The sequence below is a fragment of the Ovis canadensis genome, chromosome 4 (genome assembly GCF_042477335.2).
Source record: "Ovis canadensis isolate MfBH-ARS-UI-01 breed Bighorn chromosome 4, ARS-UI_OviCan_v2, whole genome shotgun sequence".
Taxonomy (NCBI): domain Eukaryota; kingdom Metazoa; phylum Chordata; class Mammalia; order Artiodactyla; family Bovidae; genus Ovis; species Ovis canadensis.
Genome location: NC_091248.1, coordinates 106689359 through 106706037, shown reverse-complemented (window position 1 = coordinate 106706037; position 16679 = coordinate 106689359). Strand labels below are relative to the sequence as shown.

General features: G+C 35.7%; 1 protein-coding gene across 2 annotated transcripts in view; it reads left to right on the top strand.

Annotated features, from left to right (window-relative positions):
- Positions 1-16679, top strand: part of ZNF800 (zinc finger protein 800) — a 50138-nt gene that overhangs the window by 14099 nt on the left and 19360 nt on the right. Inside the window, exons 4-6 of one of the 2 annotated variants that reach the window (XM_069586930.1) lie at positions 2603-2746; positions 4893-6585; positions 7801-9283. In XM_069586930.1, the coding sequence (XP_069443031.1) occupies positions 2603-2746; positions 4893-6585; position 7801 (1838 nt within the window). In that variant the 3' untranslated portion in view covers positions 7802-9283. Of the gene's footprint in view, positions 1-2602; positions 2747-4892; positions 6586-7800; positions 9284-16679 lie in introns of those variants that run through there. The other variant, XM_069586929.1, reaches the window with a different exon arrangement.

Sequence of the window (16679 nt, the reverse complement as noted above, 5' to 3'; positions counted from 1 at the left end):
GATCTCGTGAAATAAACTTTGAATTGGATTTGGGAAGTGGTAGAAATGATTTCATTATATATATATATTTTAATTCTTCTGGAATTTAGGTTCATATTTTCTTTCATATTCTCCAAAGATAGGTTTGGTTTGTTTCATAAGATGAATAAACCAAAGTGCACACAGCTTTAAGGTCACACAGCTAGATGATATCAGAATTGGAATCTCTGAAGACTTAGTAAAGTTATGATAATGTGGTAATCATTTTGCAATAGAAATTTGAAGGCTAACATCTTCAAAATGATGATAAAATGCAACATGATGAAAATTAAAAATTAAAGGTAAACAAATTGCAAAAGATTGAATCAGAAATGCTTAACTTTTATGGATCCTGTTTCTGCTTTATTGACTATGCCAAAGCCTTTAACTGTGTGGATCACAATAAACTGTGGAAAATTCTGAAAGAGATGGGAATACCAGAGCCCCTGACCTGCCTCTTGAGAAACCTATATGCAAGTCAGGAAGCAACAGTTAGAACTGGACATGGACCAACAGACTGGTTCCAAATAGGAAAAGGAGTATGTCGAGGCTGTATATTGTCACTCTGCTTAATTAACTTCTATGCAGAGTACATCATGAGAAATGCTGGGCTGGAAGAAGCACAAGCTGGAATCAACATTGCTGGGAGAAATATCAAGAACCTCAGATATGCAGATGACACCACCCTTATGGCAGAAAGTGAAGAGGAACTAAAAAGCCTGTTGATGAAAGTGAAAGTGGAGAGTGAAAAAGTTGGTTTAAAGCTCAACATTCAGAAAACTAAGATCATGACATCTGGTCCCATCACTTCATGGCAAATAGATGGGGAAACAGTGGAAACAGTGTCAAACTTTATTTTTTTGGGCTCCAAAATCACTGCAGATGGTGACTGCAGCCAAGAAATTAAAAGACGCTTACTCCTTGGAAGAAAAGTTATGACCAACCTAGAGAGCATATTGAAAAGCAGAGACATTACTTTGCCGACTAAGGTCCATCTAGTCAAGGCTGTGGTTTTTCCAGTGGTCATGTATGGATGTGAGAGTTGGACTATAAAGAGGGCTGAGCACAGAAGAATTGATGCTTTTGAACTGTGGTGTTGGAGAAGACTCTTGAGAGTCCCTTGGACTGCAAGGAGATCAACCCTGGGATTTCTTTGGAGGGAATGATGCTGAAGCTGAAACTCCAGTACTTTGGCCACCTCATGCGAAGAGTTGACTCACTGGAAAAGACTCTGATACTGGGAGGGATTGGGGGCAGGAGGAGAAGGGGACGACAGAGGATGAGATGGCTGGATGGCATTACTGACTCGAATGGACGTGAGTCTGAGTGAACTCCGAGAGTTGGTGATGGACAGGGAGGCCTGGTATGCTGTGATTCATGGGGTCGAAAAGAGTCGGACACGACTGAGCAACTGAACTGAACAGTATTAATTATGCCACTGAGATTGTGTTTATTCTCTGGTAGTCCCAAAGCTTAATAGTCACTGTGTACCTGGATAGTCTTCATGGTATTTTTTTAGGACATTTTGTTTTTTTCCTATTTAATTCAATATTATTTTCCTCTTTTGTATTTTTTTGAAGAAACTGAAGGCTCATTAATTAGTGAACAGAGATCAATTTTGTCCATTTACCTGTGTCAACCACCAGTAGGAAGCAGTGACAAAAGAGGTTCTATTTGTGTTTTATTTTAAATACTTCAGGAGGGCTTGTTGCTCTTTATTTTCTGCCTGCCTTTTGATCTTCTATCATAATGCTTAGATTCTGTAGATAAGTGGCTTTTCTTCAGTGAATATTTATTCAGTGTTGTTAGAACTGAGAACTTTGTAAATAAGACAGGCTTGGTCTTGGCCACTTTGGAATTTATAGTCTAGTGGCAGACAGGCTTTAAACTAGTAGTTCTGTCACTATTTAATTAATTGCAATTAGGGTGAGTATTTGAGGGAGAAAGGCTTTCAATAAATTTCTAGTGGTATTAAGAGACCTAAGCAAAATTCAAAACCACGGACCAAGGATTCTGTACTGTCCGCTAAATGATAATAATCCCATGTTGGCCCAGAACCGCAAGTAGTTTGAGCTGAATTTAAAAAGAAAGGCACAGACAATCTTGTGAGACAGTTTTGACCTTCTTTAAGTAATCAGGGGGAAATGTGTTACTTCATGTTTACTTCGTAGTACAAAAGAGAGCTGGAAGAACAAGCCAAAAACTTGGGTTGAGGTGGCATTTAATTCTTCTGTACCACTCCAGGTCTGTTGCATCAGAATCTCCAGGAGTGGGTCATGTACATTTTTATTACCAGGTCATTGTGACGATCAAGCAGATACTAGAACCATTGCCAAGACATCCCAGGAGTTGATTGGCTGCTGAATTAGAAAAAGACCATCAGTTTCAGGTGTCCTAACATCCAAGTGATAAAATTTTGCTTAGAATGTAGTTTATAACTTATTTTTGAGTATAGTGTGGTAGATACTGGCAGTGCCTGCATTTTGTTTTAAAGAGTAAAACCACACTTTTGGATTGTCAGCAGTGATTTTCCAGTTTAAAAGTACATGTTAAAGTTACCTTTGTGCTTTCTTTTTTTTCTCAGGAACTAAACAACTTAAGCATATTTTATTAAAAGACGTGGACACTATTTTTGAATGTAAATTATGCCGCAGTCTCTTCAGAGGATTGCCAAATTTAATTACCCATAAAAAATTCTACTGCCCACCAAGTCTGCAGATGGATGACAGTAAGTTTTATTCATATGTTCATTTATGCGTTTACTGTGTGTTCTTATACTGTAGCTGCACATTCACATTAGAGTGGTATCAGTATCTGGTTACAGATGACTTAGTGATGGAGAACAAAATAAAATACTTGACTCAGTGTTATATATTTGGTTTCTTAAAAGAGATAATTTAATATCTATTTTTTAATATCTGTCCCTTGGATTTTGCTAAAGATAAATGAAGTTAGATTTTTACTACATTTATTTGTATTAAAACATTGGATATTGTTTTTGATTGTTTATGTGAACTATACAGTTTATATTCAGGATTTTAAATTAAAATATTGATGCTTGATGGGGGTGTTTGTATTTTTACTTCTTAGCAGCTTGTTACCAGATATGACTCATTGTTTACTTAGATTCTCCTTAAGTAAATGAGAAGGTTGAAATAGAGCAAAGAATGAGTAAATAAATTGATTTTGGAGGTATTGTGGAGAGCATTAAAAAATAATTGATAATCTTTCTAATGTTTTCTGGGTCTTGATTTGAAGATCAGTTTTATTCTCAGTTTTATCAGAAATTGGATTGTGTTGCAAGCTAACCTGAAATCTGAAATAGCTTTATGTAATGAAGGCAGGTAGTAAGGTAATGAAGTTTTTGTGTAACCAAATGTTTGTTAAGTATATTGTCTGTGTATGATTAAGTTGCAGTGTATATAATGATACTGTTTTCTTGCTTTAAAGAGCTAACATAAATTCCTTAACATATTTTATTGAGTCACAGATTACTTTCATTGTTTTTTGTTCAGGGATTTAACTCTGTGGACTTAACAAAATGTAGAAGTTATTTTGTCAGTTTGATATTTCAGTTGCATTGTGGACTTTGTGCATTTTTCAACTTAACCTTTTGGGGATGGGAATGGAGTGCAAAACTCCAAATAGCAAAAGTACCACTTTAATTATTAGTATGAAGTGATTTAAAATATAGGAAATAGATGAAACAAAAATTTCATATTTGTCTTGAAGTTTTTCCTACCCCTGTTAGATCTTACTATACTTCTTTTATCCTTGAGATGTAAATGAAAAGGCAGTCTAGAAATTAGTTTCAACTCTAACCTTGCAATTAAGGAATTAGTAGGAATTTAATTAACTTTCTGGTAGTTATTCTGTGTTAGTTTTTGGTGTGAACTAAAGTTTAGTTGAATTTTAGAGGGAAATAGATGAATGGATTTGCTGGATTACTGTATACTGTTCTGTGATACTTATTCTAGAAATACTTCTGTGAAAGTATTCTTCTTACAGACACTACTTTATCCATTTTAAAAAGAAAGATTAGTAGACCAGAAGAATTATGATAAGTCATTTCTTTATTTCTAAGTGGTTATCAGATTTGATACTGTATTTGTAGCTAGATTTTAGCATTGTATGTAGGAACATAACCAGTGTTAGTCAACTCTGTTACAATAGGAATGTTAGGTTGCCTACAGACAGAGTAATTATATTGCACAAGAAAATAAAACTAGCTCTGTTTTTGGAATTAATTTATAGTTTTTAATCATTGGTTTAATAGAATTGTGCCATGTTAAGACATGTAATAGGACTGAATTTAACCAACACTTCTATACATCATCATTTATGTTTCTAAGTTTTCCTATAAAATCTTTTTCATTTTCCATAAGATGTTCAAATGTCCCCATACAATTAGATTAGATTATTATGGATTAAGTTAATAGGAATGCTGTTATGTTTTCTAAAAAAAAAAAAAATGATTTTTATACTAACATACTTCATGGTATTTTATCCATCTTGGATTATGAGAACTTTTGACTTTCCTTTGCTAGCCTAAAAATATGAAGTATTATTTTTATTGTTTGGGATACCCATCTGCTTAAATATTTTATATTAAGGGCCCTTATATTAAGTAGCTCTTCAGATTGTATCTATTCCTTAACATTTGTGTACCATGATGAAATTTTAAATTAAAGCAAATTTTAATTTAATCAGTACTAGTTTTTTAGCCTCATAAAATACTGAGTAGATAATACTCTTGTAAAAATAAATACAAATTAATAATAAATTTTAAGACAGGTTAATAATACATTTAAAAATATTAGAGGACTAGAGCAGGCTAATTATTTCAGATTAAAATGTTGTTTTTTCCTTAACAGACCTTCCTGATGTAAATGATAAACAAAGCCAAGCCATAAACGACCTCCTAGAAGCCATATATCCAAGTGTGGACAAGCGAGAATACATTATTAAACTAGAACCTATAGAAACTAATCAAAATGCAGTGTTTCAATATATTTCAAGGACTGATAATCCCACTGAAGTCACAGAGTCAAGCAGTACTCCTGAACAGCCTGAAGTTCAAATACAGGAAACTAGCACTGAACAGTCTAAAACAGTTCCAGTTACAGACACAGAGGTGGAAACTGTAGAGCCCCCTCCTGTTGAAATTGTTGCAGATGACATTGCACCTCCATCTGATGAACAACCGCAGGAATCACAGGCTGACTTGGAAACTTCTGACAATTCTGATTTTGGTCACCAGTTGATATGTTGTCTTTGTAGAAAAGATTTCAATTCCAGACGAGGTGTTCGTCGTCACATTCGAAAAGTACACAAGAAAAAGATGGAAGAACTAAAAAAGTACATTGAAACACGAAAGAATCCAAACCAGTCCTCTAAAGGACGCAGTAAGAATGTTCTAGTTCCATTAAGTAGGAGTTGTCCAGTATGTTGTAAATCATTTGCTACAAAAGCGAATGTAAGGAGGCATTTTGATGAAGTTCATAGAGGACTAAGGAGGGATTCAATTACTCCTGATATAGCAACAAAGCCTGGGCAACCTTTGTTCCTGGATTCTGTTTCTCCTAAAAAATCTTTTAAGACTCGAAAACAAAAGTCGTCTTCAAAGGCTGAATACAATTTAACTGCATGCAAATGCCTTCTTTGCAAGAGGAAATATAGTTCACAAATAATGCTTAAAAGACATATGCAAATTGTCCACAAGATAACTCTTTCTGGAACAAACTCTAAAAGAGAGAAAGGCCCCAATAATACTGCCAGCAGTTCAGAAATAAAAGTTAAAGTTGAACCAGCAGATTCTGTAGAATCTTCACCCCCTTCCATTACCCATTCTCCACAGAATGAATTAAAGGGAACAAATCATTCAAATGAAAAAAAGAACACACCGGCAGCACAGAAAAATAAAGTTAAACAAGACTCTGAAAGCCCTAAATCAACTAGTCTGTCTGCTGCAGGTGGCCAGCAAAAAACCAGGAAACCAAAACTTTCAGCTGGCTTTGATTTTAAGCAACTTTACTGTAAACTTTGTAAACGTCAGTTTACTTCGAAACAGAACTTGACTAAACACATTGAATTGCACACAGATGGGAATAACATTTATGTTAAATTCTACAAGTGTCCTCTTTGCACTTACGAAACTCGTCGGAAGCGTGATGTGATACGACATATAACTGTGGTTCATAAAAAGTCATCCCGTTATCTTGGGAAAATAACAGCCAGTTTAGAGATCAGAGCTATAAAAAAGCCCATTGATTTTGTTCTAAATAAAGTGACAAAAAGAGGCCCTTCAAGAGACGAAGCAAAACATAGTGATGCAAAACATGATGGCACTTCTAACTCTCCTAGTAAAAAGTATGAAGTAGCTGATGTTGGTATTGAAGTAAAAGTCACAAAAAACTTTTCTCTTCACAGATGCAATAAATGTGGAAAGGCATTTGCCAAAAAGACTTATCTTGAACATCATAAGAAAACTCATAAGGCAAATGCTTCCAATTCACCTGAAGGAAACAAAACCAAAGGCCGAAGTACAAGATCTAAGGCTCTTGTCTGGTGAGGAACAGTTACAGAGTTTTGCTTTATTTCCCCCCATCGAACTAAAAAAATCATTTGACCATAATTTATAGCTGGTTCCATTTTAACACGTTTGCTTCCATGTATCTTATGGCAGTGGGAACTGCAAGAGTGATGTGCATATTGCATTTACCTCTTCAGTGACCTTTATTCCAGTGGCTTGGGAACAAAAGTTAACTTCAGAACTTAATCTTCCACAGGACAATGCAATATAGTCATAGATAGATGGCACAGGGTCAGTGATTTCCTCTCAATGTTGTAAAATATATACATTAATATTGGCTTATGTTTACAATAGAAGTCTTCTGTTTAACTAACTTTGCACAGGTTTAATTTGATTCAGTGACTTAGTCTACTAATTAATACATTGTGGGAAAGTTAAGTATATTAGAATGAATTTGTGAAGGCGATAATTATAGGAAAAACGTCTTTTGAGGAACTGTAATTATTGTAAAAATTAATCTGTGACGGCTAAATAAAGTGCTGCACTCAGAAAAAATACAACCCCCAAATTGAATTTAGAACAATTAGCATTTATTATTTACATTTAACATAGTGCTTCCAGGCAAAGGGGAAAACTCGATAAACAAAAGTTTGGATTATTTTCCCTTTTCCTTGGAAGTATGTGTTAGTTACTGTGTTTTAGTTTTGATCTATGGAAAGTGATTGTTTAGGTCCCAGATCCTCTTTATTTTTACCTTTTTGTTTAAATAAACTTTTGGTGATCATTTCAACATAGTTAATATTATTAAGTAGGGTTTTTTTCTTTTTTTTTATGGTTGTGTGTTGAAAAGTAAAATCCCTATTGGGGAAAAAGAAAATAATATTACTTTTTTAGAGGGTTTTGGAACGAATGTAGATTTTTAAAATGCAATATAAAATAAGGTGTAGACTCCCTTTTGTTTTCGTAAATCTCCCTGTATTTTTAAAAGTTTACCTTCAGTACCTGTGTCCCTCGTATTAAGGCATTTAATATATTTAATTAGTATTAAAGTAGTTTTGGATTCAGGTTCTAAAGCAGTATACTTAGTTTGAGTGCTGAGTAGGTTAAATGTGGTTTGACTATCACATTTTTTTGTGTGTGTGGAAAACTTGAGATGAAACCATTCTTTAGAAGTCATTTATTGTATAATTCTAAAAATAAGGTTTTATTGGTAAACTCAAAAGTGTTCATTTATTCCCATTTCTCCTCAGATAACTTCAAGTGATGTACGAAAAGGTTTGGAGTTCATTTTTGTGGAAAGACTATAAATTGGTGTTAGAACCACTAAACATCTTCAAATGGTACTATGAGGAAAAAAAGAAAAAGCTTTGATAAATATATGACTGTAACTGCTGTTTTCTGACTAAAATAATAACCATCTAACCACTTGTTTCTAAGGCACTGCCTCTTCCAGCACTTTCAAGTAGCTGTGACATTAAGTACTGTCATCACAGTCCATCAACTAACCACCCTTGTGCATTTGGTCTACGTTTTCTACACAAATGGTGCAAATTTTGTTTTCCAACAGTTTGTTGATTAAAGTGATCAACAACCTGAAGAAAATATCACCACTGGTGATTTTTAATTAACAAAGACTTTATCTTAGCGATTTTAGTTTTGTTCCGCTTCATTTGGCAGAATTTTTATCTGGATTGTACAGATACATAATTTCCTAGTGAGTGTATGTTAGGACCAAAAGATAAATTAATATCAGCACATTATAGATATTTAGCCTGCTAAATATTTGTAATTATTTTTACATCCATTTATTTCTAACTTGTTCTACAGCACTTAAATGTTTGCAGGTTTTATTCTAAAATTTATACTACAGGAAAGTTGCAGTTCATTTTCTCCCATGGATCATCACGTTCTTCATTTGTAAACATCTGAGGTTTTTATGAAAATTAAACATTCCCCTGTATTTCTTTAAATTTCATTCAAAGCACTTTAATGATAGATGCAACTTAAATTTTCAGGTTTTTTTGAAGACTGCACATTTACTGATGTTAATATGAAGGCAGTAGTAAATAGCTTACTGAAATTTTATGGATGCAGACAATCCCTGCACAACCATTTCTTACAATATTAGTTTATTTCTTTAAATATTGCTAAAAAAGGAAGATTGGGGTGTATACCCTGCTTTTTCCCCCTCTCCCAAGTAAAATCTTAGATGACCACTTTAGATAATATTTGATTCCTACTGAAAAATTTAAAAAATAATAAATTTTTGTCCATTTTTGTAATCAAGATTTTAGGGAAAACAGAAGTACGTCTATCTTTAATGAAATATTGGGCAGGTTTTTGTGTATCAGTATTTTGTATTTTTTAGGGAATACTTTATTTTAAAATAATTTTTAGTAATTTTTGTCAAATTATAATTTTAAAAGGTACAGCAGGAGAATATACCATGTTTTTATATAGTTTCACATGTAAACTTAGGAGGGACCCTGTCCATCTATATACTTTTCATATAAAATTTTAAAATGTTGAAGATCCACAAGGTCATAATAAAATGATTTTATAGCTAGAAAAGCATTTACCCTTCCCAGTGCTTTGCACTAAAATATACTGTGAAAGGAAAGTAGAAAGACTGTAACTTGCTGGAAATGTTCTATATTGAATGTACATGCTCTTGTTGGAAAAATGTACTATATGTGATGGAAATAAACCAGACTCGAAGTTATTTCAGCTAAATGTGCTTCAGCGAAGGTGCATTGGTTGAAACTTACATGTTTTATTATCAAATTTAAATTTATTCAATGACTGAGCGGCTACACTTGAAATTTATCCTGATCGTTTTATTTTTAAGAGTTAGAGTGATAATTTCTCTTTAATTTAAAAACAGATTTACTTTTCCACATATGGAAAATTTGTACTTATAGGTCTAACTTTAATGATTAATAGCATAATATATTTAGGGAACTAAATGTGTAGGTGTTATTTCATTTATAAACCATCTTCATTAGTGGCACATTATTAAACCTGTATGTTTGACTTTTGCAAGGTGTTATCTTTTATGCATCCCTACACACAAGACATTCCAAAGATATTTTTCCAGACTTAACTGCCTATAACAAATGGAAAGATAATGAGGATTCCTAAAAACCTTGGGGTAGCTCTTTGCTGCAACTTCCCATGTGTATGCCAGCCTTTTCCTTTCTACTTTACTTCTTAAATTCTGTAGGGAAGAAAGAGAAATAGCCTGATGCTTGTGGAGCCCAATTGCAGCAATCCCCTTCCTCCACTCAGTTGCTTTCACAGGACCATTCACATAGTTTGTCTCCTCTGTCATAACATTAGGGCCACAGAGCAGGAATTTAGGAGGGAGCATCAGGGTTCCAAGGGCTATAAAAAGATCTCATCGGGGTCATAGCGTTTAAAAAAAAAGGCCGCTATGTCAGGACTTGTTCAGATTAGAAGGGCCTGGGGAGATTAAGAATATTTTATCATAATAGCTAAATTAATGGATCATGGGAGACATAGGAGTTAGAGAACTCGGACCAGTTAAGAAGAGTAGAATGAACATGTAAGAAGTGATTAGAAAGTCTTTGTTCTTTGTATTCCTTTCTGATCTTCATCCTTAACTTTTTGATTTTATTTTGACTCTTGGGCTTTGTCATCTCAAGAGGATGAGGCTTTTGAGAAATGGCCTAAGAAGTTTGTGCCAGAAGCTTTTTGCATGTAGGCTGTATAAGCAAGTATTTGTAGCATTTTTTGTTGTGGAGTGAGGGGCAGCAGTGGTTAATCAGGTAAAGAACTATCAAGAATGCCTTACTTTAAGATCTATCTCTGGGTACAAATTTTATCTACCTCTGCTGTTGTTTGATCAACAGTTTTTCTATAGAATTCAACTTCTTTCCTGAAGATGTCTTTTACTCCTAAATCATATTGGTGGAAGAGGAAAAACAATAAAAGGTATGGCTTGACATCAACTTTTTAAGTTTGTAAAGTGCAAGTGAGAACTGGATGAGTATGGCTCACACTAAGCAGGTAGTTTTATTTTTATTTTTTTGACCATGCCTTGCTGCTTGTGGGATTTTAGTTCCCTGACCAGGTTTCAAACCTGGGCCCTTAGCAGTAAGAGTGTGGAGTCCTAACCATTAGATTGCCATGGAATTCCCTAAGCAGGTGTTGATTGTTTAACATTGCAGATACACTTTGAATGTACAGTAACCATTTTTGGGGTTCATGTTCCTTTCCCCCCGCTTTCTCCCTGCTTCAAGAACAGAACCTTTTTAAACAGTGTATACATTCTTAAAGAATAATAAATTATCCATCCTTAATTTTTAGCCTAGTTTTATTTTTATATACACACACAAAGATAGGATTTTGCTCATATATATATATGTATACACACATATAAATTTTGGCTCATATAGATATACCCCCATATATATAAAATTTGGCTTATGTATATATACGCACAATACGCAACAAATTTTCAGTTGGCACCTTGCTTGTATTGTTGAAAAGTACCTTTAGGAATGTGTGTTTGTTACATTGCTTTATGGTCAGAGAGCCTATGGATGCAGTAATGGGGGAGTTGTATGGTTTTGCTATGGGTTTGAGCTTGTGGGTATAGAGAGAGAACTCCCAGTAGTTGTTATGGCAAGTAGATGAGATACAGGCCCAAGTAAGTATTATTTCCTGCTATGAAGTTACAAAAGATGTCTTCAAATGGCATGACCACTGAGAAAGATTTGAAGTGCTTCTGTAACTGCAGAAATTAGGTCTCCAGATTTCCTGTAGTGGCCTAGGGAAATAATCTAGGTCCTTAGGAGTTTTAGAATTTACTTTTCTAACAGAATCTTTAGATTACCAGGGTTATGATTCAGACAGGGTCTCATAGTTGACCTCTGGCTGAGCTGTAAGATATGGGCAGTGTGAAGTTGTCTGTGCTGTTAGGCAAAATCCTTTTCTATTTTGTGGTATTCTTTCTGTCTTCTCTGACTTTCAAAGCTAATGGAAACCTCAAGATGGAAGAGGAGTAAGTGTCAGCAGTCTTAAGATTGGCTAGTAGTTGTTTGGTTTCTAAGGCATTTGGCCCATGACAGAATTGTAGGAAAAAATGTGTTTCATTTAAACTGGGCTTCCCTGGTGTCTCAGCATTAAAGAATCTACCTGCCAGTGCCGGAGAGGCTTTTTGATCCCTTGGTCAGGAAGATCCCTTGGAGGAGGAAATTACAAACCCAGCAGTATTCTTGCCTGGGAAATCCATGGATAGAGACCTGGTGGGCTACAGTCTGCGGAGTCACAAAGAGTTGGACACGATTCAGCAACTAAACAAGAACAATTACTTTGGCTTTTCTAACTTTCCAGATTCTTTCCTCTTCTCGCTTATAATTTGTTTCTGCACTCTTTCCCTTTGACCTCTGTTGTGAGCTTCTCAGTTAAGTTCAGTTGCTCAGTTGTGTCCAACTCTGCAACCCCATGAACTACTGCAGCACACCAGGTTTCCCTGTCCATCACCAACTGCCAGAACCTACTCAAACTCACGTCCATCGCATCAGTGATGCCATACAACCATATCATCCTCTGTCGTCCCCTTCTCCTCCCACCTTCCATCTTCCCCAGCATCAGGGTCTTTTCAAATGAGTCAGTTCTTTGTATCAGCTGGCCAAAATATGGGAGTTTCAGTTTCAACATCAGTCCTTCCAAATTTAGGATGGACTGGTTGGATCTTCTTGCATTCCAAGGGACTTTCAAGAGTCTTCTCCAACACCACAGTTGAAGAGCATCAGTTCTTCGGTGCATAGCTTTCGTTAGCGTCCAACTCTCACATCCGTATGTGACTATTGGAAAAACCATAGCCTTGACTAGACGGACCTTTGTTGGCAAAGTAATGTCTCTGCTGTTTAATGCTGTCTATGTTGGTCATAACTTTTCTTCCAAGGAGGAAGCATCTTTTAATTTCATGGGTGGAGTCGCCATCTGCAGTGATTTTGGAGCCCCCCAAAATAAAGGCTGACACTCTTTCCACTGTTTTCCCATCTGTATCCCATGAAGTGATGGGACCAGATGCCATGATTTTAGTTTTTTGAATGTTGACTTTTAAGCCAACTTTTTCACTCTCCTCTTTTTTATCAAGAGGCTCTTTAGTTCTTCACTTTCTGCCATAAGGGTGGTGTCATCTGCATATCTGAAGTTAATGATATTTCTCCCGGCAATCTTGATTCCAGCTTATGCTTCATCCAGCCTGGCATTTCACATGATATACTCCGCATATAAGTTAAATAAGCAGGGTGACAAAATACAGCCTTGATGTACTCCTTTTCTGATTTGGAACCGGTCTTTGGTTCCATTTCCAGTTCTAACTTGCTTCTTGACCTGCATATAGATTTCTCAGGAGGCAGGTCAGCTGGTCTGGTATTCCCATCTCTTGAAGAATTCTCCACAGTTTGTTGTGATCCAGTGTTCTTGCCTGGAGAATCCCAGGGATGGGGGAGCCTGGTGGGCTGCCATCTATGGGGTCGCACAGAGTCTGACATGACTGAAGTGACTTAGCAGCAGCAGATGGTTTTCTGAAACTCTCTTGCTTTTTCGATGATCCAGCAGATGCTGGCAATTTGATCTCTGGTTCCTCAGCCTTTTCCAAATCCAGCTTGAACATCTGGAAATTCGTGGTTCATGTACTGTGGACTTCTGGTTTGGAGAATTTTGAGCATTACTTTGCTAGTGTGTGAGAAGAGTGTAATTGTGTGGTAGTTTGAGCATTCTTTGGCATTGCCTTTCTTAGGGATTGAAATAGAAACTGACCTTTTCCAGTCGTGTGGCCACTGGTGAGTTTTCCAAATTTGCTGGCATATTGAGTGCAGCACTTTCACAGCATTATCTTTTGGGATTTGAAATAGCTCCACTGGAATTCCATCACCTCCACTAGCTTTGTTCATAGTGATGCTTCCTAAGGTCCACTTGGCTTTGCATTCCAGGATGTCTGGTTCTAGGTGAGTGATCACATGATCATGGTTATCTGGGTCATGAAATATTCTTACCACCTCTTAATATCTTATGCTTCTGTTAGGTCCATGCCATTTCTGTCCTTTATTGTGCCCATCTTTGCATGAAGTTTTCCCTTTGTATTTCTAATTTTCTTGAAGAGATCTCTAGTCTTTCCCATTCTATTGTTTTCCTCTATTTCTTTGCATTGAACACTGAGGAAGGCTTTCTTACCTCTCCTTGCTCTTCTTTGGAACTCTGCATTCAAATGGGTATATCTTTCCTTTTCTTCTTTGCCTGTCACTTCTCTTGTTTTCTCAGCTATTTGCAAGGCCTCCTCAGACAACCATTTTGCCATTTTGCATTTCTTTTTCTTGGGGATGGTCATGATCACTGCCTCCTATACTATGTTCGAACCTCTGTCCATAGTTCTTCAGGCACTCTGTCTATCAGATCTAATCCCTTGAATCTGTTTGTCACTTCCACTGTATTATCGTAAGGGATTTGATTTAGGTCATACTTGAATGGTCTAGTGGTTTTCCCTACTTTCTTCAATTTAAATCTGAATTTGGCAATAAGGAGTTCACTGTGAGCCACAGTCTGCTCCTGATCTTGTTTTTGCTGACTGTATGGAGCTTCTCCATCTTTGGCTGCAAAGAATATAATCAGTCTGATTTCAGTGTTGACCATCTGGTGATGTCCATGTGTCTTCTCTTGTGTTGTTGGAAGGGGGTGTTTGCTATGACTAGTGCATTCTCTTGGCAAAACTCTGTTAGCCTTTGCCCTGCTTCATTCTGTACTCCAAGGCCAAATCTGCCTGTTACTCCAGGTGTTTCTTGACTTCCTTCTTTTGCATTCTAGTCCCCTATAATGAGAAGGGCATCTTTTTTGGGTGTTAGTTCTAGAAGGTCTTGTAGGTCTTCATAGAACTGTTCAGCTTCTTCAGCATTACTGGTTGGGGTATAGACTGAGCTGAGCTTTTAGCTCTTATCTTTTCTTTTTTCTCTTCTGGTTAATTAACAGATCATTAGTACCAAGATTGCTAAAACATATTTTTAAGAAGGTAAAAGGGTGGAAAGAGAGCTCATTTCTTCCTGAATCTTAATCAATCTCTACTCAATTTGCCAGGTTTATTATTTTTCAAGCTTCTTTCTCTGCATATATTCACCACTCTCATGCCACAGACGGAGGGGAATTTATTGAATACTGAAGATGCATCTGCTTCACACTTGGAGGTTTTACTGCCTGTGCACACTCAGCAGAATTAATTTGCTTGACTGTGTATTTTTAACTACATCTTGATAATTTTGTTTAGTGTCTTATACGTTTTCATATATACCCAGGCACTATAAGTACATGTTTGATGTTACAGTAAGTAGTAACCTTTTCCATCTAAATTGTGCTGTCATATACTTTGAGACGTTTGGGTCTTAATCTCCTAAACTTTTATCTCAGTATTGATTGATTTGATTTATTTTAGAAAGTGCCACCAGCACTAAAATGAGAGTTTATAGTAATAAGGAGAATTTCTTAGTATTAGCCGATAGTAATTAGCACTCATGGAGTGCTTACTATATACCAAGTACTTTGCTAATCTTTTACATGCCTGATGCCTCTAATCCACCAACAACTCTATGAAGTAAGAACTATTCCTTTATTATCCCCACTTTACAGAATAGAAAATAGAAGCTTAGAGAAGTTCAGTGGTTTAGGTTTATTCAAGTTCACATAGCTAGTAAACAGAATTAAGACTTGACTCTAAGTATGACTACAAATGGGGTTGCCTTGATCAGTGCACCTTATACTTGCAGATTTTATTGTTTGCAAAGTATGACTACATTACTTGTTGGCAGCTTGGTGTTACAGTCTGGAGGTAGATTCACTGGTGAAATTTTTGGAGCCACAAATTAATTATGTGATATTGTGCAAGCTAAGTTATTTAAACATTCTACATCCTAGTTAGCCTCATTTATAAATTTACAATAATATTTCTTACCTGATAGAGTTGTTCTTAGAAGAAAACCAAAGATCCGTGTAAAACACTTAGGATGGTCCTTGTCATGTTACAGTAATTGTTAGATATGATTGCCATAAGTAATCATAGTATAAATGTGGGATTTCACAGTATATATGTGGGATTTTTTTTATTACCTTGTAAAGTTAAGTTTAAATGAAAATGTTTCCTTAGAAGAGAGTTCATTGCTATATATTAGATTTTAGCTGCTGCTTTTGTGTTTAATTGGTAAATGACAACCAACTATATTATTACTTGCTACCAGTTTTCTTCTAATCTGATGTTACTGGCTTATCATTCCTACTCCTATGTCTTTCATTTATCTTGAAAAAGGTATTGGTAGTTTTAAACACATTCATTGTTAAGTTAGGCTTGTTTTTATCATTACTCCTTAGAACAACCCATCTGTCCTAAAATTCTCATTAGTATCTGTTATATCACACAATATTTTGGTTTTGGGCATGTGTGAAATATTGACATAGAGCGAATATTGAGTAACATAGTTGAAACATTATGAACTAATTATTTAAAAGCAAGTATTTAGTTGTAGAAAGAGTGGATTCTTCAGGAGAGCATGATTTGGGCTAAGTCAGGAATTGCTTTGGTGAATGTGTCATGAAGAGATAAGTAACGGTACTTTTCACAGGTCTTGCCAGTGATAGTCATTAGTGGCAGTATTCCACATTTCAGCTGAGGCCCAAGCACTGTTATATTATCTGCTGAGAGATTTCAGTTGCATATTTGCCTGTTATTGATCATGTTTTTTTAACTATAAGATGACAATTTTAGAAATTTTTGTGTATGGGGATAATCGCAACACCAGAGAACCTTTGTCCCTCAGTTTGGATAAACTCTTATTTGAACTACAGATCAAGTGCTAGGGTTACCATTCTTGGGTTGCCTGGCTTCATGACTCTGACAGTCAAATTCTTCTGTCAGGTATCTGAGCATATTCCTGGTATACAAAACATTGTAATGTTTAAGCAGTAGAATGATGTGGTTGAAAAACATAGCCAAACCCAAACAAACAACCCCACTTTGAATGCTTGAGTAACTTGCAGCCTGGGTGTCCTGCTCTATGTAATCAGGTAACACTTTCTGTGTAAGAGTGTGTACTAATGTTATTTTCAGAGGAGAAAT